We start from the raw sequence: 19,069 nt of genomic DNA, 5'->3' as shown, positions 1-19,069 counted from the left end.
AATGTCTACCTTTAAAAGTCAGTTATACATTGACTCGGCTACTAGCTGGAAGTTGGACTGAATCGCCGGGTATACAAAAAGGATTGAATTATGAGCGGTTGCCTGAGCAATATATAGTCTGTTTATCCACCGCTCACATTATACTTTAGGATCTTTGAAAGGCGATAAGGATACGAATATAGCTTAATATTTCACTACTAGGACGAGGTATAAAGTCAGTCCACGCACAGTGTTGAGGTGTCACTAGATAGTGACTCCAATAATTTTTAGAAATCAATAGGTATAATATCATTTCATATACTAACAACGCAGCATGGCCTTTGTTGGGGCTCGTGACGTTGAATGACACATATGCTGTCTTGATATCTAGTGTGGGTATTGTTCACGTAAGAAATGTCTCACCTGACACGAACCATATTCCTTGTACCTTAGTTTTAACTATTCGATGTTGTTTCAATTGGTCGTGCTATCGTGTGGCTCGTGAGCCGACGGCAACTGAGTATCCCAGTGCAGCCGTCAAGCGTGGCGTGTGACGTGACTAAGTCTACCACTGTTGCCAGTTTCTCTAGTGTACTATGCTTGTTCGCCATTGCCGAGGATCGGTATCACATGAAAGGACAGCTATGCTGCTGCGCCGATGAAGGCCGTCATGGCCTTTACGGGATCGGCGTCGTGGGCCTTGAGAAGATCCGTAGCTTTTGGCTTGGTCAAGTCCAATTGGTCGACCTGGTTCGCAATAACAGTCAGCATCCGGCCATCATTATACCAAATGCGGACGATATGTCTCGCATACCAGCAGTGTCACGTCGGCCTGATCGACCTTGACGGCCTTCTTCGCCGGCTCGGGCTTCTTCTCGCCGCCTTTCACATCTAGGTTCTTTGTCGCCTTTTCTAATGCTTCGGTGTCGACATCCTTCTTTCCTGTCGTGTCATCCTCGTTCTGGGGTGCGTCGAGCTTGGACATGGCGGCCTGCGTCTTGCGGTCCTCTGCGGAGGTGGGAGCCGGGGCCGCATCGGCACCCTCGTGGACACCTGCGGGCTGGGGTTCTTCGGCCATGGTGAGGAGATGTTGGGAATCTAAAGAGACTGCGGTCGGTGATGGTGGAAGTTTGTCGACAGCTAGCTGTTGGGGTGTGACGTCGACCTACCTATACGCACGTCCCCACGGAGCGGCCACCGGGAGTCGGGCCCGCGGGAACAAGCGAGCGGGCTGGCATCGGCAGGCTCACGTTGGAGTCATTCGATGCTGCATTCTTTCTTCTAGATGTTCCTCCGTGCAAACTCTCACATTCTATCGTCTCTCTGCATTGGGTCCTGTCGCTTCTCGGCGCTGCATCGTTGCTGTGGTATATCCAAGGTTGGCAGGAATCCTCCGCTTCTAGGCCGTCTCACAAGCCCAAATCACGCATTCCATACGCATTCACGGCCCAAAGGTAGGTACGCTTTTCTCATAGCCAGCCACTTTCACACGCCGTCTTCCCAACCATAAAGCCTTCCCGCTCTCCATGTCACCGTCCTCAGGCTCCGGGCCACATCAATCATGAATCTCGCTTGCTTGCATCCTTTCTCTGTCCCAATCGCTTTCCTATTTCTGCTTCTTTTGCTTTGGCGCGAGGCTTCCAAAGAGCGTGCTCGCTACAAGGAGCGCAATCCTTCTGAGAAGGCATTGGCGCTCTCGGTGTGCAGAGAAGCTCGCTGGAGGGAAGAGGGCATTGGCTTCAATTTCGACCCTCACGTACCTCGAGTCTAGTCGACAATTGTCCTTGTGATACTAACACTAATGCAGGACATCCCGAAGAGAAGCTCAACATGACTGACAAAATCTCCTACGATGGCGAATGGAACCCTTCATGTGAGCTTCTAATTCAGTTCCCATCAAAGCGTACACTGACCGGGTTGTAGCCTGGCGCTCCAAGCCAAGAGTGCAAGTCGTGACTTACCCTGATGAATCTCACCTCGATCCTGCGCTCAAAAAACTCCGTACTCTTCCTCCAATTGTCACGCCTACAGAAATTCAAAAGCTACGTCAACATCTTCGCTCTGTGGCCTTGGGCGAAGCCTTTCTCCTCCAAGGCGGCGATTGCGCCGAACTGTTCTCTTACTGTGAGGATGATGCCATCGATTCCAAGATCAAGCTCTTGCTGCAGATGTCTCTAGTGCTCATCTGGGGCTCAAACAAGCCCGTTGTTCGCATTGCCCGCATGGCAGGCCAGTACGCCAAGCCTCGCTCCAGCGCCACGGAGAAGGTCAATGGCCAAGAAGTCCCCAGTTTCAGGGGTGATATCTTGAATGGCTTCGAGCTAGATGCGAGAGTTCCAGACCCCGACAGGCTCGTCCAGGCCTACTTTCATTCTGCAACGACCTTGAACTACGTGCGTGCACAAATCTCAAGTGGAATTGCAGACCTCCACAACCCGCTTGACTGGGGCTTGGGCCACGTCCGGGACGAGACACTGCAACAGCAATACAAGACAATTGTCAGCAGCATCACCGAATCGTTGAAGTTCATGAGGACGATTGGTGCGGATACTGCAGGCCAGTTGCAGACTGTTGAATTGTTCACCAGCCACGAGGGCCTGGTCTTGGACTACGAAGAAGCTCTAACGCGTAGCCTTCCCCGGCCCAAGAACGATCTGTCAAGGAAGGATGGAGACCGTGCGTGGTACAACACCTCTGCACACTTCCTGTGGATTGGAGATCGCACGAGGCAGCTGACGCACGGTCATGTCGAGTATTTCCGCGGCATTGAGAACCCAATCGGTATCAAGGTTGGACCGACGATGAAGAACGAAGAACTGATCGAGCTGCTGGACATTGTCAACCCAAACAAGGAAGTCGGCAAAGTGACTTTGATTACGCGGTACGGCGAGGGCAAGGTTGAGGAGCTGCTCGGAGGACACATTGACGCCGTGAAGAAGAGCGGACACGTGGTTGTCTGGCAGTCAGATCCCATGCACGGGTAAGTTCACAACTCGGTCAGTAATTCAGTGTCGCAAACACTAACATGGGATAACAGCAACACCCGCAGCACACCCACCGGCATCAAAACCCGCCACTTCTCATCGATCCTGTCCGAGGTCTCTTCCGCGCTGAGGATCCACCAGCAGCACGGCTCCTTCCTCGGCGGCATCCACCTCGAGCTCACTGGCGACGCCGTCACCGAGTGCATCGGCGGCTCCGAGGGCCTGGACGAGGACGACCTCAGCTTGAACTACACGACGTACTGCGATCCGCGGCTGAACGAGAAGCAGGCACTGGAGATGGCGTTCCTGGTCGCGGGGCATTACCGGAAGCAGCACGGCGAGCAGCAGTAGCAGAGATGGGGCCCGGGGTATATGAACTCTTATGATTGGTTTTGTCTGACAGACAGCTTGGCTTATCTGGTGCTTTGTTTTTGTTTGTCTCGGGATGAGTGAGTGGGAGAAGCGTACGCAGCCTGGCTTGCGATTCTAAAAGCTTTTACACATAATTTAGGAGTGCGTTTCTTGGCGTTTGGCCATGACGATTCGAACTCGAATCCGAATCCGAGTCTTGATTTCTATTCGTCTCTATATTGGCGTTTGATAAACCACGAGGGTTTCCGTCTTCCGATGAGAAACTCTTGTTTATACATAAACTGCGTGGACTTGTCAAATTGACAGGGCTTGTTTTCCCCTCTTTGCATCTCTTCAGTGCCCGGGAAGGTGGCATTGCAGCAGCTGATATACCTGTCAAGCTACCACTCTTGATAGCACGGTAGATACCGAGTCCGTCATGTGCATTCGCGCTCCAGCCGTATGCTTGATTGGTTCCCTCGAAAGGTCAATACCAAGGATTGCCGGTACATGCAGTGGTTTCTGGCGTTGTAAGACGATGCTCATTCTTAGTCATTGATGCAATGGCCAGACCTATACGGAGTGAAAGCATATTCAAGTAAAGAGGTTCGTGGATTATATATACTCCAAAAGAGTTTCTGCTATACCTGGATTTTAAGGTCATATGTAGACAAGAAGCTACCTACAGGGATAACTGATATTATCCTATATAGCTTTGAAGACGCCATCGGCAATGCCATTAAACATTGAGCCCAGACCAACTTAAGGCACAAGATTCCACAATCACCATCCGCCGGTCACCGGTGTCAAAGCCATAGCTCCGTATATAGAATGTGGGGTAAAATAACTGGAGCCCCCCGAGTCAAACCGGCCCCCGCAATCCTTATCGACCCGCAAACCACTTCAGCAACGATCCGCCCGCCGAGGCATCTCCTACCCAAACGGGCAGGCCGAAGCCGCGCTGCGAGCCCGCGGCTGCACCTCCCTGACGCAGTGCATGCTCGCATGAGCCGCCTTATCACCGCATAGCTCCCTGGTGCCTGACTCCCACTATCGCGTTTCTGCCCCTCCTCCCCCACTATACACTCACACAGACGCGCTGTGCGCACCGCCAACTCCGCACGAGCTCACCCGCCCCGGTTCCACAATGTCGTACTGTGACGCTGCTGGTGCCTATCAGCTCGGGGTGCCCGCTCCCCATACTTATGTAGCCATTGTCCTCCCCCCTCGTCCGCGCTCTTGTACCTCTCATCCCTCCTTGAAGCCCACATCATGTCCGCCCTAGCCACGTACCAAGCCGCGCCCGACCCAGACACCAGCGCCGCCAGCCGACCATGGCAAGAAACCGCCGCCATGCTCCAAAAGCACCGCGACGCGACGCTTGCGGCAGTGCGGCCCGCGCTGTGCGATCCCCCGGCCCAGCTCCCCCTCAACGTCGCCAGCCTTGCCGAACAGCTCTTGCCCTCGGACGTGAAAGCCATCACCGAGTCCGCGCCAGAAGTTTTGCTCGCCCAACTCGCTAGCCAGAAGCTTACCGCCACTGCCGTTACCAATGCGTTCTTGCACCGCGCGAGCCTCGCCCAGAAACTCACCAATTGCGTCACCGAGCTCCTGCCCGAGCGCGCGCTGGCACGCGCCAAAGAGCTGGATGAGTATATCAAGACGCACGGCAAGCCGATTGGGCCGTTGCACGGCCTCCCCATCAGCGTGAAAGAGCACATCCCCATGGCCGGGCTGAAGACGAATGCCGGCTTCATCGCTTGGGCCGAAAACGAATCCCCGCAAGCGCCGATCCTCGACATCCTTTGGGCCGCGGGTGCCGTGTTCCACGTGCGGACCACACAGCCTCAGACACTGATGCACCTTGAGACGAGCAACAACATCTACGGCGTCACCGTCAACCCGTTCAACAGGCAACTCACCGCTGGCGGGTCTTCGGGGGGTGAGGGCGCATTGATCGGTACCAGAGGTAGCTGCTTGGGGGTTGGGACGGACATTGGCGGCTCGATTCGCAGCCCTGCGGCCAACAACGGCCTGTACGGGTTCAAGCCAACGGGTTGCAGGCTGCCGGATGGAGGCCTCTTGGCTACGATGAAGGGACAGGAACAGGTTATCCCGGCCATTGGGCCTTTGAGTACCAGCTTGGAAGGCATCAAGATTTTCAGCAAGGTGGTGTTGGATGCGAAGCCGTGGCTGAAACAGCCGCATTTGGTGTCAATGCCGTGGCGGGATGATCAAGAATGGCTGCCAAAGTTACCTAATGGAGGGAAGAAGCTCAAAGTTGGTGTCTTGTATGATGACGGTGTTGTGAAACCGCATCCACCTGTGCTGAGAGCACTTAAGGAGGTTACCGAGAAATTGGAAAAGATTGAAGGTGTTGAACTGGTGGAGTGGAAGCCATACAAACATGATCTGGCGTGGGACATAATCGTGAGTACTTTGTCTTTTCCCAACTGTTATGGCTGTCGGTTCCAAGGTAAGATGAAGTGCAAACTGACAATCACTTAGTCAAGCATTTACTTCTGTGACGGCGGTATCGAAGAGACTGCCGCCATTGAGGCCTCCGGAGAACCATGGCGTCCGCTTTCGAAGTTCATAATCAAAGACAACCCACAGGTTCCCACGCAGCCGTACAGCATCAAAGACGTGTGGCGTCTCACGGCGCAGCGCGAACAGTACAGGGCTGAGTATGCTGAAGCTTGGAACCGAACCGCCACAGGGCCCGATGGCGAGGGTATGGTGGATGTGATCCTCTGTCCTGTCGGACCTGGCACAGCACCTCCGCTGGATCAAGCCCGCTGGTGGGGCTACACAAGCCAGTGGAATCTGCTGAACTACCCTGCTGTCGTGTTTCCGGTATGATTGACGAGCAGCTGCTTGTGGTCGGGTATGCTGACGAATTTAGGTCACGCAAGCGGATCCAGCACTCGATGCGAAAGACGCGTCGTATCAACCGCGCAACGAGAGAGACGAGTTCAACCATAAGCTCTGTAAGTCTGCTTCCTAGCTCTTTGAAGCGGTACGGCTAACGCGGAGTAGACGAGCCCGAGACATACCGAGACGCGCCGGTATCGCTGCAGCTTGTCGGCCGCATATTCGAAGATGAGAAGGTCATCGAAGCGCTGGACTACATAACGCAGCGTACGGGCCTGCCTTTCGCAGACGCGCTGAAGGCGAAGGCCGAATGATGGGTCGGGTGGTGTGACGGTGCGGTCTAGTATCTCGGGCTTTGAAGATGTTTGTAGACGGTCTAAGATAGGATTGGGAATAGGACACGGCAGGATTAAATTTGAAGAGGCATGTGCAGCGAAAGGTGGGATGGATGGTGTGGGCAAGGGCAGTGGGGTGAGCCAAGCTCCGACGTGGCTGCCTGCCGCAGCGCCAAAAATGATGCTTAACCTTCCTTTGGCGCCCTTTGTCTCATTTCCACATCCGCCTCGTGCTTCTTCGCGATGCCGCTGCAGCCTGAAGCCATACGCGCTATAGACCACTACTAAAACCCCCCGCTGCGGCGCCTTGCCAGGTTGCCGCAGCCACGCTCACCACTGTACAGAAGAAACATGAAGTCTCTCGTTATCACCGCCTTCCTCCCGGCGCTTATCGCCGCGTCCTTCTCGCTCAACGACTCCGGCCCGGACTGGGACTACACGGCCAATGACCTCCTCAACACGACCTCTCAGGCCTGCAAAGATGCCTACAGCGCCCAGATCGACTGTCCCGACACCCTCGTCGGCATCGTCGCCTCGATGCGCCCGGCCTTCTCCCCCACCTCGTCCGATCTCGACGACGTCTGCACCCACACATGCAAGTCCTCGCTGGACAGCTATGTAGAGAACGTCAAGAAGGCATGCAGCGCCGACGGTGACAAGGCGAAGGAAAGCCTGGGCGGGGCTTGCAATCCGTGCAAGTATACGTACGACCCGGTTGAGATTGTCGGCCAGATCTTCCAGTACTCCTATGCCCAGAGCTGCCGCAAGGCCGACTCCAGCGGCGATTACTGCGCTTTCAACAAGACGTCGTCCAGGTTCTCCAACTTCCACTGCGATGACGAATGCGCTCTGAAGAGGTTCACTATCGCGCACAACTACGAGGTGGCCAGCACGAAGCAGTTCAATTACTACTATCTTATCGGCCAAACGGATTACTGGATAAAGGAATTCGAGGACGGCTGGGACACTGTGAAGAAGTGCGAGGGTATTACCGAGGATGACTCTACGAGCTCTGCTGCAGCTTCGTCTTCCAAGTCTTCCAAGTCTTCCTCCGCTACTGCAACGAAGTCGGGCCATCACACTGCAACTGCGGCGGCCATGACCACGGGAACCACCACTGAAGCCTCCGCTAGCTCGGAGACCACTTCCTCGTTTGGGTCCAGGTTCAAGGCCACTTCTGCTTCTGAAAGTGCAGCTACAGAAGCTGCTGGAAACGCGGGTTCCCAGTTTAGAAATAGCGGCAGCATTCTCGGCCTTCTCGTTGGATTGTGCGCTATCAGCGTGCTGTATTGAGGGATTTGCACGCCGGAGGACTAGCGAATTGTAGAAATCCCGTATGTACGTGTACGCCGTCAACGAGAGTTAACGTATCTATTGAGTAATACTACATAATCCCACCATAGCTATCTCTCTGACCCGAAGCTGCAAGAAAGCCTCCGATGGGGACGACGTGTCAGAGCGGGGAACGGCAATCTCACACGCATTGCATCTTGCATGGCTTGGAGACCAGTAGCTAACGTCGGGATCGGTGATGGCTCCGGAGACAGCAGCAATGCCAATTGCCTTCCAATGACCTTCTGGCGCCGTTTGCTAGACTCATGGAGCTTCAAAAGAGCTTGATATGAGCATCAAATGTTTCTGGGGTCAGCAAACCCGCATAACCAGCAGCAGGTTTACACTATCAGCAGAGACCCACATCCCAAAAGCCCATCCCTTATCCAGGCACGTAAGCAGCATCACGAGGGCACGTTCGCATCCACGTACGTACGTCAAAGTGCCCTCATCCACCTCGCGCCAACGCGCACGCCGGATTACCCATCTAGGCAAGCCCGAGGACGCCACCACGGGCCTCCCGTCCACCCACCCACGCACAACCGTCCAACGGCCAGCTTGCGCGCCCACTCCGTTGTGCCAGTCGTCCGCGGCAGCAGCAGCAGTAGCAGTGTGGCACGGCCTGGGCAGCGCTGGGGCTGCTCTGACGTCTCCTCGTGGAGCCAGTGCAACCATTTGCGGAAGTTCCGGAGGCCTGGCCGCTGCCCGGCTCCTCTTCCTCTCCTCCTCTGCAGCGCTGGCCAAGGGAGCTGCTTCTGCCCGTGCCCGCGTGACGGCGCTCGGTGCTGTGAGAGCGGGTGGTGTCAGCTTCTTGGACGGCTGCTCCCTAGGCTGCTGCTAGGCGGCGTCGTATAAGAGGAGCGCGCAGTAGCTGCTGTTGGCTCTCAATCGGCCTGTCTCAATTCGCAATTCTTACAGCAGCGTCTTCTTTCCAAAAAACCAATCCATTCCCCCAACTAGAGCGCGGTCCTACATTCCCATCCCCAGCTCTACATATCCACCCCGGTCGCTGCGTGCAATAATCGCCCCCAGGGAACCCCGGCCCCGTATCTCTTCCGTCGCGCCGGTCACCCCAGCTTGCGCGCGTGTGTGTGTGTGGGTGTGTGCCAGGATTTGGGATTCGCTGCGCATTCCCCCCGCGAGCAAGATGGCCGCCGCCGCTGCACCCCGCGTTCTTCCCCGCTTTTTGCGCGCCGCCGGCATCCCCGCGCCGGGAACTGCGGCATTGCCATTGCGCGGCGCAACCGCTGCGCCAGCAAGAGCAAGAGCAGCAGCAGCAGCAGCAGGAAGCCTTGCTGCTCCTGCGCGCGCATTCTCGGCCTGCCCAGCCGCCTGCACAAAGTCCCAGTCGGCGCGGAACGACGTGCCTGCGCCCCCGGCCGACGAGCGCGCTGCCACGGCCTCGGCCTACCTGGGCACTTCGAAGCGCCTGCCCGAGTTCAGTCTCAAGGACAAGGTCGTGCTTGTGTCGGGTGCGGCGAGGGGACTGGGGCTCACGCAGGCAGAGGCGTTGCTTGAGGCTGGTGCTACGGGTACGTTTTATGTTTTCCTCTATACCACCATCACCAGTCTATCCCGTCTATTCAATTAAGTTACTTGGGGAGGGAAGAGGAAGCATATAAACAATTTAAACGGAACATAAATGTGTGCGCCCTGGTTGCAAAACTGACGCCGCGCAGTATACGCCCTCGACCGCCTCGCCTCCCCCAGCCCTGCCTTCGCGCCCCTCCAAGCCCGCGCGACGCAGGACCTCGGCACCGCGCTGCACTACCGACAAGTCGACGTGCGCGATGCGGAAGCGCTGCACGCCACTGTGCGCGAGATTGCCGACGCGCATGGCCGGCTGGATGGCCTGGTCGCGGCCGCCGGCATCCAGCAGGAGACGCCGGCTCTGGAGTATACCGCCGAGGACGCGAACCGCATGTTTGCTGTCAATGTCACCGGCGTGTTGGTTACGGCCCAAGCAGCTGCGAAACAGATGATTAGGTTTGGGAATGGGGGGAGTATTGTACTGATTGCGAGTATGAGTGGGACGGTAGCTAATAGGGTGGGTGTGGTGCTTTCTTTTCGCCCTCTCCTTCTATCCCGTAGACTGGTTTGCAAAGGGGTGCTTTGACGTGTGGCTAACCGCTGCTTTGATAGGGTCTTATTTGCTCGGCTTACAATGCCAGCAAGGCGGGCGTGATCCAGCTCGCGCGGAATCTGGCTTCTGAGTGGGGCACCTACGGCATTCGCGTCAACACCATTAGCCCCGGCTACATCGTGACAGCTATGGTCGAGGAGCTCTTCAAGAAGTATCCGGAGAGGCGCACCGATTGGCCGACGCAGAACATGCTCGGGAGGCTGAGTAGCCCCGAGGAGTATAGGGGCGCGGCGGTGTTCCTGGTGAGCGATGCTAGCTCATTCATGACTGGCAGTGATCTAAGAATGGACGGCGGACATGCGGCTTGGTAGTCATGCTGGAAGAAACAGTGAAGAGGAATAAAGCGCTTTCAACCCAGAAGTGGATACCAACGGGCTGTTTGGAGAACTTTCTGAGCGCGGCGCTTGGCCAGTATATTAGTATAATTGTGATTTCGGACTATGGTTACATGAGAAACAGCTGCACAGTGTCTTTTAATCGTGAAAGAAAGCTCAGAGGCCTCCCCAGACGTCCTTTCATGCTGGCTAATCTTGCGATTTGGGGCATGCCTTGCTCGATTTGGAGTCAAATGACGCCCCAGGGATACTTGCTTTTAGGTTGGATAGCGATCGGATTTGGCGAATGCTTTCCACAACTTGCAGCCTATTGGGAGCTGGACATTCCTGTCCTCATAGGCTAATATGAGGATGGAAAAATACGGCGTCTCGCCTCAGTGAGTTGGTCGTATGTGTCCGTTCATCGTCTCATGGCTCAGACAGCCTCCGAAACACCCTTGGTACCCAGTTTCTTCACCATGCCTTTCTCCAACCCGAGCAACTTCTCAATTTCTTCCTCGCTCTTTCCCCGTTGGTCCCTCAGGATAAACATTTGCTTCACTATACCGACATCCAAGAACTGCCTTCCCGGCGCGCCTCGCCTTCCCACGTTAGCAAACTCGTTCTCCGCCTCTGCCTGTAGCCTCTCTCTCGCCGCTAGTATCGCCAGTGCGGGGTTGGTGGCGGGGTTGGGCATGGCGCCAATGGGCGGCGCGAACGGGTTCGGCCCAGTGGAGAAGTCGGGGATTGATGAATCGGCAGGTCGGCGGCCAGTTGCTGTGGGCTGTGAGGTCGAGGAGCTGCCGGGCGGGCGCTGGGGATCGAAAGGCGAGGTCGAGCTCGGAGAGTAGTGCGGGTTGGGTTGGACAGGGCCAATGCTGCGGAGGTGGGCGGCAAAGGCAGGGTCGGCGGCGTCGAGGTTTATTGCTGTGGGGAGCAGCGTGTCAGACTTGGCCGTCCCCTGGCTCAGATATAGCTTACCTTCGTCGCGCGTTTCACTGGCCTTGGGCTGGGGCTGCACTGTAGGTCCTGGCTGCGCAGCACGTCCGGCCGCGGGCGCGGGTTTCACGGCATTGGTGGCGGCTTGGGAGGCGCGCGCTGGGTAGACGCGAGTTGCGATGTTGGCGGCGCGCGAAGCTTTGGATGCTGAGGAGCCCATGATGAGGATGTTTGTCAAGCGAAGGAAAGTTCATCCATCGATGATGCTATCCACCTGTGCTTGCGCCATGATCCCTGCAAGCCCGGTCCGAGCTCATGCTGCATGCAATTCGCTCCGCTCTCATTCGTCCCTTCTCTCTCTCCTCTTCAACCCTTGATCTCTCAGCCCTGATAGCGACAACTGCCTAGGTGCTGGCTGACCGGCTAAAACGTTAGATTCAAGGAAAGCAGATCACCTCTACGGATCACCTCCCTCGCCTTCTGAAAACCGTCGGCTGTACCTGTCTCATCCTCAGGAGATGAATTCGGCACGCTGCAGCGACCGTCTATTGCCGGGAGCTCTACAATAACACTGCTCGACTAATTATAAACTCCAGTTTTAACTGCCAAAGCGACTCAGTAAAGCACGCAGAGCACGTCGTCGACATTTTGAACTTTTTGGCCTAACTACCTATGCTCCGACGTAGCTCCTCCCCACTCCCGAGCTTCAAGAGGATGCGCATGGCGTGTGATTTAGCCGTCTCCGGCCTCCGCTTTTGGCACCAAGGAGAGACATCCAAGTCTGGCACAGCAATCACCGACCCTCGATTGTACAGAGGCCTGTTCACCGTTCAGGCCCCCTTGGCCCCTGTGCCCCTGTCGAACGCCATCCCGCGCGTCAGTGCACAGCGGTTCCCCTCCCCCAAGAGCTCGAATGTTTCAAGCCACACTATGCGAAGTTATCCGTGGCTTCGCGGCTCGCTTGCGCCTTCTTCGATGGGTTCTCGAACGCCCATTCTCGGAGTTCTGTATCGTCCAAGAAGAAAGTCTGGGCATCGTACCATTTAGCAATCCTTCAGTCATCCATGAAATGCTTCCAGCTTCACTTCCAAAGAAAGACATTTCTCCGGCCGACCCTCCCATATGGTCTGGAGCGGTGCGCCTGACCGGGCGTGGCGGCAACAATCTTCCAGGGGCCAAGTATCTTGGGCTTTACCCAAATCATGGGGGCAGACTATTGGAGGGTTTTTTGGCCTTTCTGGTCGCGGGAAAAGTCTCTTTCCCAGTCACTAAACTATCGTCACATGCTTTACAAGGTTGCTGAGTCGTTGCGGAAAGAGGTGGTATTCACAATGGTTGTCATGCTCTGTCAATCTTCCAACAATTTTCTTCCCTCTTGTTCCTGTCGTCTCTATCATGGATTTCACCGGCCCGAAGGCATCACGGCATTAACTCGCCGCCTCAGTGGCGTAGTGGCGTCGGTATTATTTGTTTTAATTCGGTCCGGTCTCAAAAGCACTTTCAGGCGGGCATTGTCGGATCGTCTGGCCGACGAGATCGGAGCTGGTGAGTAGATATCCCACGAATGCCGCCGCCATAGCTCCCGGCTCGACCGTCCCTCGGTTCCTGGGTGCGCGACGAGACCGCCGGGAAACCTCACGTTTATTAGGGAGACAATGGCGATTAACGCCAAGCATTAATGCATCTTGCTATGCTGGGGTCGTGCGTTGCCAAGCATCCTAATCGGCCAACCTTAAACCGTTCAAACCCGCCAAGGCTATACCTGGAGGCATTCAGGCTTACAATTGGTTCATGGGCCACTTACCATGAAACGGGGATCTCATCATCATTGGCTCAGTAAGCACTCGACCAAGGGTTGCGGTCTGTGTTATCCGCCGGCAAACCGCCAAGCGCCCTTTTGGAGATTGAAACAACCAGCTTCCGCGTTTGTATGCGCTATGATTCGGTTCCCCACACATCTGTAGGAGCCAAGTCGGCCCGCGCCGCCGGTTGTAGCTTTATACCCGGCGACGGACGGACTGCACGGGCAGCCTTTCGGTACGGGTGTGCACAATGCCGCTTCACCCCTCAAACGAGGCCCCAAAAAAAGAAGCGGCCTGGGATGCTGTTCTGAAACGCCCAAGCACCTTCCCGCGTAGCATGCTCCTTGATTAACCCCATCGCCTAAAGGGTGCAGCCGCAAGCAATTCATTTCCCTTTTCTCCGTACGGATATGAATTCAATGCATGTTGCGGGGCAGCGGGCCAAGACTCCTTGGATGTACCACTCGAATGTTGGAGATCTTTGCCATCTACCGGTTGCTGTTATAAAGTCCAGGGAGTAGCCGGTACAACACCTGTTCCCCAAGCCTATCGTTCATTCTCTATTCTGCTGCAGACGGTATCCCAACTTGCCGCTAGCAACCATGCATATTTTTTCTAAATTGGCGGCCACCGCCACTCTTTTCGCTCCTACCGCTTTTGCTGCGTTTGGTATCACCACCTCTTCTGGCAGCTATGTCATCGATGCTGGCTCCAGCAACCCCTTCAAAGTCACGGTGTCGAGCTCTAGCTGTGACATCACTTCGATTCTTTACCGCAGTGAAGAGTTCCAGTACAAGTCCAAGGGCTCGCACATCTCCAGTGGACTTGGCTCCGCCACGGTTACGCAAGAAGTTGTCGACAGTATGTCTCTTCATAATATTCTTTACCAGAACGCACCTAACATGCTACAGGCAAATATGCCAAGATCACTTGCGTGACCGATACTCTCACTCACTACATTGTCGTCAAGTCTGGCGAGTCCAATGTCTACATGGGCACCTACACGACGGCCGAGCCTTCGATCGGAGAACTGCGCTTCATCGCCCGTCTCGACCCCAGCAAGCTCCCTCTGGAGTACCCCTACGGCGAGGTGTCGACCACGGGAGGAGGCTCCTCCGTCGAAGGCTCCGACGTCTTCCTTGTAGATGGACAGACGCGCAGCAAGTTCTACTCTGGTCAGCGCTACATTGACGACAAGGTGCAATGTGTTTACCGGGACGACGATGCGATCCACGCCTGCATGGTTATGTCCCCGCTTTCTTACGAGGGTTCCAGCGGTGGACCCTTCTTCAAGGATATCAACACCAACAACGCCGGTGACTCTACGAACCTGTACTTCTACATGAACTCCAACCACGTCCAGACCGAGAGCTACCGCCAGGGCTTCCACGGTCCTTACGTCCTGGCTTTCAGCCGTTCTGGTGTCCCATCCAGCTTCGACACCTCCTTCTTCGCCGACCTGGGTATCACTGGATACGTCGCCACCGCTGACAGGGGTTATGTCTCGGGCAAGGCCACTGGTGTCTCTGACCACCAGATTGTTCTCCACTGGTACAACGACGACGCTCAGTACTGGGTCTACGCCAGCTCCAATGGGCAATTCACCTCTCCCGCCATGAAGCCTGGTACTTACACCCAGGTGCTGTACCAGGACGAGCTCAAGGTTGCCACTGGCACCGCCACCGTTAAGGCCGGCTCTACCGCGACTAGCAACATCGAGTCTACTTGGAAAACGCCGGATGCGATCTTCACAATCGGTGACTGGGACGGCCAACCCTATGGCTTCAGGAACGCCGACAAGTTCGAGCGCATGCACCCTTCGGACAGCCGCATGGACAGCTGGGGCCCTCTTACCTACACTGTCGGTTCTAGCGAGCTCACTGATGTGCCCATGGCTCTGTGGAAGAGCGTCAACACACCTCTCACCATCAAGTTCACGGCTAGCTCTTCGCAAACCGGTGCCGCTACCCTGCGCGTCGGCACAACGCTCTCCTTCGCCGGTGCAAGACCGCAGGTCACCGTCAACAGCTACACTGCTGACGCACCCTCGGCCCCGGTGAAGATCGACTCCCGTGGCGTTACTAGGGGTGGCTACAGGGGTAATGGCGAGATCTATGAGGTCGACATCCCCGCGGGCACGATCACGGAGGGCGACAATGAAATCACCATCGATGTCATCTCCGGCAGCTCGGGTGACACCTACCTCCAGCCCAACATCGTCCTTGATGCCATTGATCTGGCTCTCAACTAAGCGTTCTTGATGAATGTATGCAGCAACGGGTAGCTGCCTGTTGTTTGGTCTTTGCGCAGGCGATTCTTGTATATAATTGAAATATTCGAATGAAAACGGTCTCAACATGCCAAAGCAACATCGTGTGACGTAATATGTGATGCACCGATAGGTGAGGTTTATGATTAGACAAAGCTCAACTGAGTTCGTCCTTGACCTTATCTGTATGTCGAGTTATTACTTTTATAAAAATGTATGCATGCGACCTAGTGACAAACACAAGATTGTGATATCTGGCAAAATTCGAGAGAAGACTTATCGTACGTTACTTCAAATGTATATATTTAGCTATCTCGTTCCCCATGTCGCACATCGAACAAGCACAGAGAAATTGCATCCGGGTAGTAAATGGTGGTACTTACCTAGGTAGTCGCTTACTAACGAGAATACGTCATCGGCGTCTTGCTGGGCCGACGGCCGCGCAGCAGGGCAGCCGGTCTTTGCTCCGCCATGACGACCTGCCATCGACTGCTTTGCAAAATCTCCCCACTTTTGACCTTCGTGCTGGAACCCGATACTCTGGCACGTCCGGCCACTGGGATCGCGTTTAGACCAGCTCAACTTGGTCCAAACACCAGGCTGTTTGAGGCTGCTGCATGAGAACGCGTACCTCGTTTGCTCGCGAAAATGGCAGCCATGGGGTTGCAAGTGGTCCTGTCACCTCAGGATACACAGCAAAGCTTTGTACAGATGCTCAGCAATAATCTTCCCAAGGTAATTGTTTTATTCTCTCTGCACTTCTCAATAAGTCGCGTGATTTCCTTGTTTTGCGGACATTACAGCACTGTAAACAAACCGCGACGCGTCGACTTCACACCAAATAGCAAAGCGGAGATGATTCACTAGTAATGAATTGTTTTTCTGATATGCCACAGGTCCTAGATGATAACAGCGGAAGCCACCGCGACAAATCCCCATCCTTGTATGGGTTGATATATACACTCATTCCAGCAGTACTATTGGCAATCGTGCTTCTGAGCACATTTTTCGGTCTGCGAGGAAAGCTTCGCAGGCTCTATATCCCAAGGACTTTCCTTGATACTCTCACGGAAGAGTATGCCCTCAATAGCTATTGTCTATGTGACTCTTGAAGCTAACATGGAACAGGGAGAAGACGCCGCAAGCTTCGAACACGGCCTTCGGATGGATTAAATTTTTCGAAAGAACCAGTGACACCCTCGTCCTTAACTCACAGTCTTTAGACGGTTATCTTTTCGTGCGCTTCTTCAAGATAGTCGTGGTCATATGCTTCATCGGTTTTCTTATCACTGGTACCATCCTCTTGCCCATCAATGCCACTGGGGGCGGCGGACAACACCAGTTAGACAGGCTTTCTTTCAGCAATGTCAAGGACCCGAACCGATACTATGCCCACACGTTTGTTGCATGGGTATTTTTTGGTATTTTCAGGTCTTCTTCCTTTTTTTAAACAGCTACTGAATAGGCGTAGGTTTTGTGCTTTTCATGATCACGCGGGAGACTATCTATCTCATCCACCTACGACAAGCCTACCTGCTCTCACCATGGAACTCAAGCCGCATTTCTTCCAGGACCGTCCTGTTTACTTCTGTGCCCAAGACCTACCGCAATGAGGAGAAACTGAAGAGCATTTTTGATGAAATTAAGCAAGTGTGGCTCGTGGAAGATTTTAAGAAGCTCGAAGGCAATGTTGAAAAAATGGATAAAGCTGCAATGCGGCTTGAGTATGCTGAGATCAAGCTCATCAAGGACACCAATGCCAGACGATTGAAAGAACTCAAGAAACGCAAGCCAGAAAGAGGCAGATCGCCTGAGCGGGCGTCGCCAGGACGCTGGGTCAACCTACAGAGACGACCCAAGCAGACCGTAGGCTTTAGACTCAATTTTCTGATGGGGCACAGAGTCGACACTATCTCCTACAGTCGGAAACAGCTCCACAAACAAATACCAGAAATTAGGGCAGATCAGAAGATGCACCTTGATGGAGACACAAAACTTCTGGGCGCTGTCTTTGTCGAATTCGAAACACAGTCTGCCGCACAAGCCGCTTATTCACTGGTCTCCTACAATCATCCAGGGAGGATGGTTCCACGTCAAGTTGGTATCCTACCAAATGAGGTTATTTGGAAGCATCTGCGCATACCCGACTGGGAGGTTTCCCTGCGACAGCTCATTGCCACTGCTTTGATATGCTTGATGACAATTTTCTGGGGAATTCCCGTCGCTTTCGTTGGTTCCATTTCCAACGTCCAATACCTCTCGAAGAAATACGCGTGGCTACACTGGATCGACAGCTTATCTGATAAACAAGTTGGTGTGCTGACCGGCCTCCTACCTGCCCTTCTCTTGGGTCTTCTTACAACAATTGTGCCAAAGATTTGTCGCCGTAAGTTGTTCACCCTCCGGCCTTCAGACATATAATCTGACATTCTGGTGTAGTTGTTGCGAAGCATGCCGGCTCTGTCACACTCTCACAAGTCGAACTGCGGACACAGATTTACTACTTTATATTTTCGTTGATCCAGGTCTTCCTTGTCACGACTTTCAGTTCCGGAGCCACTGCTGTCTTTGGTGAAATAGCCAGGGAGCCTTCTTCTGCGCCGACTCTTCTTGCCCAGAATCTTCCGAAGGCATCCAACTTCTACATCTCGTATTTCATCCTATACGGTGTAGCCATGAGCGCAGTATACGTCTTTAACCCAGCGGGCCTTTTCTTCTACGTTATACTGCCCAAGATCTGGCCTTACTCCACTCCACGGGAATCCTACAACGCATACATCACTTTAGAGTCTCCCAACTTTGGCTCTGAAGCTGCCAAGTGGACGAATCTAGCTGTAATCGCCATCAGCTACTCATGCATTGCACCCCTAGTCCTCGGGTTCGCTACCGTCGGCTTTGGGCTCATCTATCTCGCCTTGCGATACAATTTCATCTATGTCTTTGACACCGACATTGACACAAAGGGCGCTTTCTACGCCCAAGCCCTCCAGCAAATGATAGTAGGAGTCTACATTGCTGAGCTCTGCCTAATCGGCCTCTTCGCCAGTCGCTCAGGAAGCACCTCTACAGCCAACGGCCCCCTAATCCTCACTGTGGCTCTCTTCATCGCAACGCTACTATACCACTACTGGATGCACAAAACGCTCAAACCCCTAACAGAGCTGCTGCCGCGGAACCTCCTCACCGAAACCGAGCAAGGCTACGACGACGCTCTGACAGCCGAGCATGGCGACGCAGGCGCACGGCAACCACTGCTTACGCCAACAAGTCCTGACCACGATGGCGAAGATGGCCACACCGCCACCCGCGTCAACGCCATCCAGGTTCTCGCCAAGCACGCCGAGTCTCACAACTGGTTGCGCCGCTTCTTCACGCCGCGCACATCTTCCGTCGCCGCCATCGCCAAGAGCCTGCACCCCGGCCTGCGCCAGCCCGTGCCGCCGTACCCGCAAGAGGTCGCGCGCGCAGCATATATCAATCCAGTCATTACGCGGGAGCCGCCGGTGCTTTGGATCGTCAAGGATGATATGGGATTGAGTGAGCGGGAGATTGTCGAGACGAGGGAGGAAGTGGGCGCTGAGGGGGTGGAGATGACGGATAAGGGTGCTTGGTTGGATGAGAAAAACGGAATTGTCTGGGATGAGGAGAGGTTGAGAGAGATGCCGCTGTGGAAGGGACGGGTTGTTTATTGATAGGGGTCGCTGGTAGGGACGGTTGCAATAGGTTCGTTGAGGTATTGCAGTTATG

General features: G+C 54.7%; 9 protein-coding genes across 9 annotated transcripts; 7 read left to right on the top strand and 2 right to left on the bottom strand.

Annotated features, from left to right (window-relative positions):
• Positions 1 to 352: 352 nt before the first annotated feature.
• On the bottom strand, positions 353 to 1,112 carry K452DRAFT_288415 (uncharacterized protein). Its single transcript, XM_033540650.1, has 2 exons — positions 797 to 1,112; positions 353 to 729 (listed from the first exon to the last, which is right to left on the bottom strand). The coding sequence occupies exons 1-2, from the start codon at positions 1,055 to 1,057 to the stop codon at positions 622 to 624; spliced, it is 369 nt and encodes a 122-aa protein (XP_033396742.1). The 5' UTR covers positions 1,058 to 1,112; the 3' UTR covers positions 353 to 621.
• Positions 1,113 to 1,249: 137 nt separating this feature from the next.
• K452DRAFT_288414 (uncharacterized protein) lies at positions 1,250 to 3,653 on the top strand. Its single transcript, XM_033540649.1, has 4 exons — positions 1,250 to 1,433; positions 1,787 to 1,852; positions 1,903 to 2,959; positions 3,017 to 3,653. The coding sequence occupies exons 1-4, from the start codon at positions 1,265 to 1,267 to the stop codon at positions 3,312 to 3,314; spliced, it is 1,590 nt and encodes a 529-aa protein (XP_033396741.1). The 5' UTR covers positions 1,250 to 1,264; the 3' UTR covers positions 3,315 to 3,653.
• A 912-nt stretch (positions 3,654 to 4,565) lies between these two features.
• On the top strand, positions 4,566 to 6,692 carry K452DRAFT_288411 (uncharacterized protein). The gene is made up of 4 exons (XM_033540648.1): positions 4,566 to 5,744; positions 5,823 to 6,170; positions 6,220 to 6,304; positions 6,354 to 6,692. Exons 1-4 carry the CDS (start codon positions 4,587 to 4,589, stop codon positions 6,500 to 6,502), a joined length of 1,740 nt encoding a protein of 579 aa, XP_033396740.1. The 5' UTR covers positions 4,566 to 4,586; the 3' UTR covers positions 6,503 to 6,692.
• Positions 6,693 to 6,842: 150 nt separating this feature from the next.
• On the top strand, positions 6,843 to 8,091 carry K452DRAFT_288409 (uncharacterized protein). The gene has a single exon (XM_033540647.1). It carries the CDS (start codon positions 6,875 to 6,877, stop codon positions 7,814 to 7,816), a length of 942 nt encoding a protein of 313 aa, XP_033396739.1. The 5' UTR covers positions 6,843 to 6,874; the 3' UTR covers positions 7,817 to 8,091.
• K452DRAFT_44220 (uncharacterized protein) lies at positions 7,987 to 8,856 on the top strand. Its single transcript, XM_033546672.1, has one exon. It carries the CDS (start codon positions 8,156 to 8,158, stop codon positions 8,708 to 8,710), a length of 555 nt encoding a protein of 184 aa, XP_033396738.1. The 5' UTR covers positions 7,987 to 8,155; the 3' UTR covers positions 8,711 to 8,856.
• Positions 8,857 to 9,002: 146 nt separating this feature from the next.
• K452DRAFT_229381 (uncharacterized protein) lies at positions 9,003 to 10,309 on the top strand (the record flags this gene model as incomplete). Its single annotated transcript, XM_033537037.1, has 3 exons — positions 9,003 to 9,387; positions 9,535 to 9,902; positions 9,998 to 10,309. The coding sequence occupies 3 exons, from the start codon at positions 9,003 to 9,005 to the stop codon at positions 10,307 to 10,309; spliced, it is 1,065 nt and encodes a 354-aa protein (XP_033396737.1).
• A 400-nt stretch (positions 10,310 to 10,709) lies between these two features.
• K452DRAFT_251918 (uncharacterized protein) lies at positions 10,710 to 11,471 on the bottom strand (the record flags this gene model as incomplete). The annotated part of the gene is made up of 2 exons (XM_033538233.1): positions 10,710 to 11,239; positions 11,294 to 11,471. The coding sequence occupies 2 exons, from the start codon at positions 11,469 to 11,471 to the stop codon at positions 10,749 to 10,751; spliced, it is 669 nt and encodes a 222-aa protein (XP_033396736.1). The 3' UTR covers positions 10,710 to 10,748.
• A 2,184-nt stretch (positions 11,472 to 13,655) lies between these two features.
• K452DRAFT_327294 (polysaccharide lyase family 4 protein) lies at positions 13,656 to 15,304 on the top strand (the record flags this gene model as incomplete). Its single annotated transcript, XM_033544903.1, has 2 exons — positions 13,656 to 13,914; positions 13,965 to 15,304. The coding sequence occupies 2 exons, from the start codon at positions 13,656 to 13,658 to the stop codon at positions 15,302 to 15,304; spliced, it is 1,599 nt and encodes a 532-aa protein (XP_033396735.1).
• A 666-nt stretch (positions 15,305 to 15,970) lies between these two features.
• K452DRAFT_299083 (uncharacterized protein) lies at positions 15,971 to 19,014 on the top strand (the record flags this gene model as incomplete). Its single annotated transcript, XM_033542182.1, has 5 exons — positions 15,971 to 16,057; positions 16,219 to 16,397; positions 16,451 to 16,743; positions 16,794 to 17,708; positions 17,762 to 19,014. 5 exons carry the CDS (start codon positions 15,971 to 15,973, stop codon positions 19,012 to 19,014), a joined length of 2,727 nt encoding a protein of 908 aa, XP_033396734.1.
• Positions 19,015 to 19,069: the final 55 nt, after the last annotated feature.

Source organism: Aplosporella prunicola (genome assembly GCF_010093885.1).
Source record: "Aplosporella prunicola CBS 121167 unplaced genomic scaffold K452scaffold_15, whole genome shotgun sequence".
NCBI classification, from domain to species: Eukaryota; Fungi; Ascomycota; class Dothideomycetes; order Botryosphaeriales; family Aplosporellaceae; genus Aplosporella; species Aplosporella prunicola.
This window is presented reverse-complemented; position numbering and strand designations above follow the sequence as displayed.

What these genes read in the sequence shown, in the direction of transcription:
- K452DRAFT_288411 (XM_033540648.1), top strand. Translation starts at nt 4,587, where the DNA reads ATGTCCGCCCTAGCCACGTACCAAGCCGCGCCCGACCCAGACACCAGC. An exon ending in ATCTGGCGTGGGACATAATC is followed by an intron (nt 5,745 to 5,822) that starts GTGAGTACTTTG and finishes ACAATCACTTAG; the next exon opens with TCAAGCATTTACTTCTGTGA. An exon ending in CGAGTTCAACCATAAGCTCT is followed by an intron (nt 6,305 to 6,353) that starts GTAAGTCTGCTT and finishes AACGCGGAGTAG; the next exon opens with ACGAGCCCGAGACATACCGA.
- K452DRAFT_288414 (XM_033540649.1), top strand. Translation starts at nt 1,265, where the DNA reads ATGTTCCTCCGTGCAAACTCTCACATTCTATCGTCTCTCTGCATTGGG. An exon ending in TGGCGAATGGAACCCTTCAT is followed by an intron (nt 1,853 to 1,902) that starts GTGAGCTTCTAA and finishes ACCGGGTTGTAG; the next exon opens with CCTGGCGCTCCAAGCCAAGA. An exon ending in CAGTCAGATCCCATGCACGG is followed by an intron (nt 2,960 to 3,016) that starts GTAAGTTCACAA and finishes ATGGGATAACAG; the next exon opens with CAACACCCGCAGCACACCCA.
- K452DRAFT_44220 (XM_033546672.1), top strand. Translation starts at nt 8,156, where the DNA reads ATGTTTCTGGGGTCAGCAAACCCGCATAACCAGCAGCAGGTTTACACT.
- K452DRAFT_288415 (XM_033540650.1), bottom strand. Translation starts at nt 1,057, where the DNA reads ATGGCCGAAGAACCCCAGCCCGCAGGTGTCCACGAGGGTGCCGATGCG. An exon ending in ATCAGGCCGACGTGACACTG is followed by an intron (nt 730 to 796) that starts CTGGTATGCGAG and finishes GTTATTGCGAAC; the next exon opens with CAGGTCGACCAATTGGACTT.
- K452DRAFT_288409 (XM_033540647.1), top strand. Translation starts at nt 6,875, where the DNA reads ATGAAGTCTCTCGTTATCACCGCCTTCCTCCCGGCGCTTATCGCCGCG.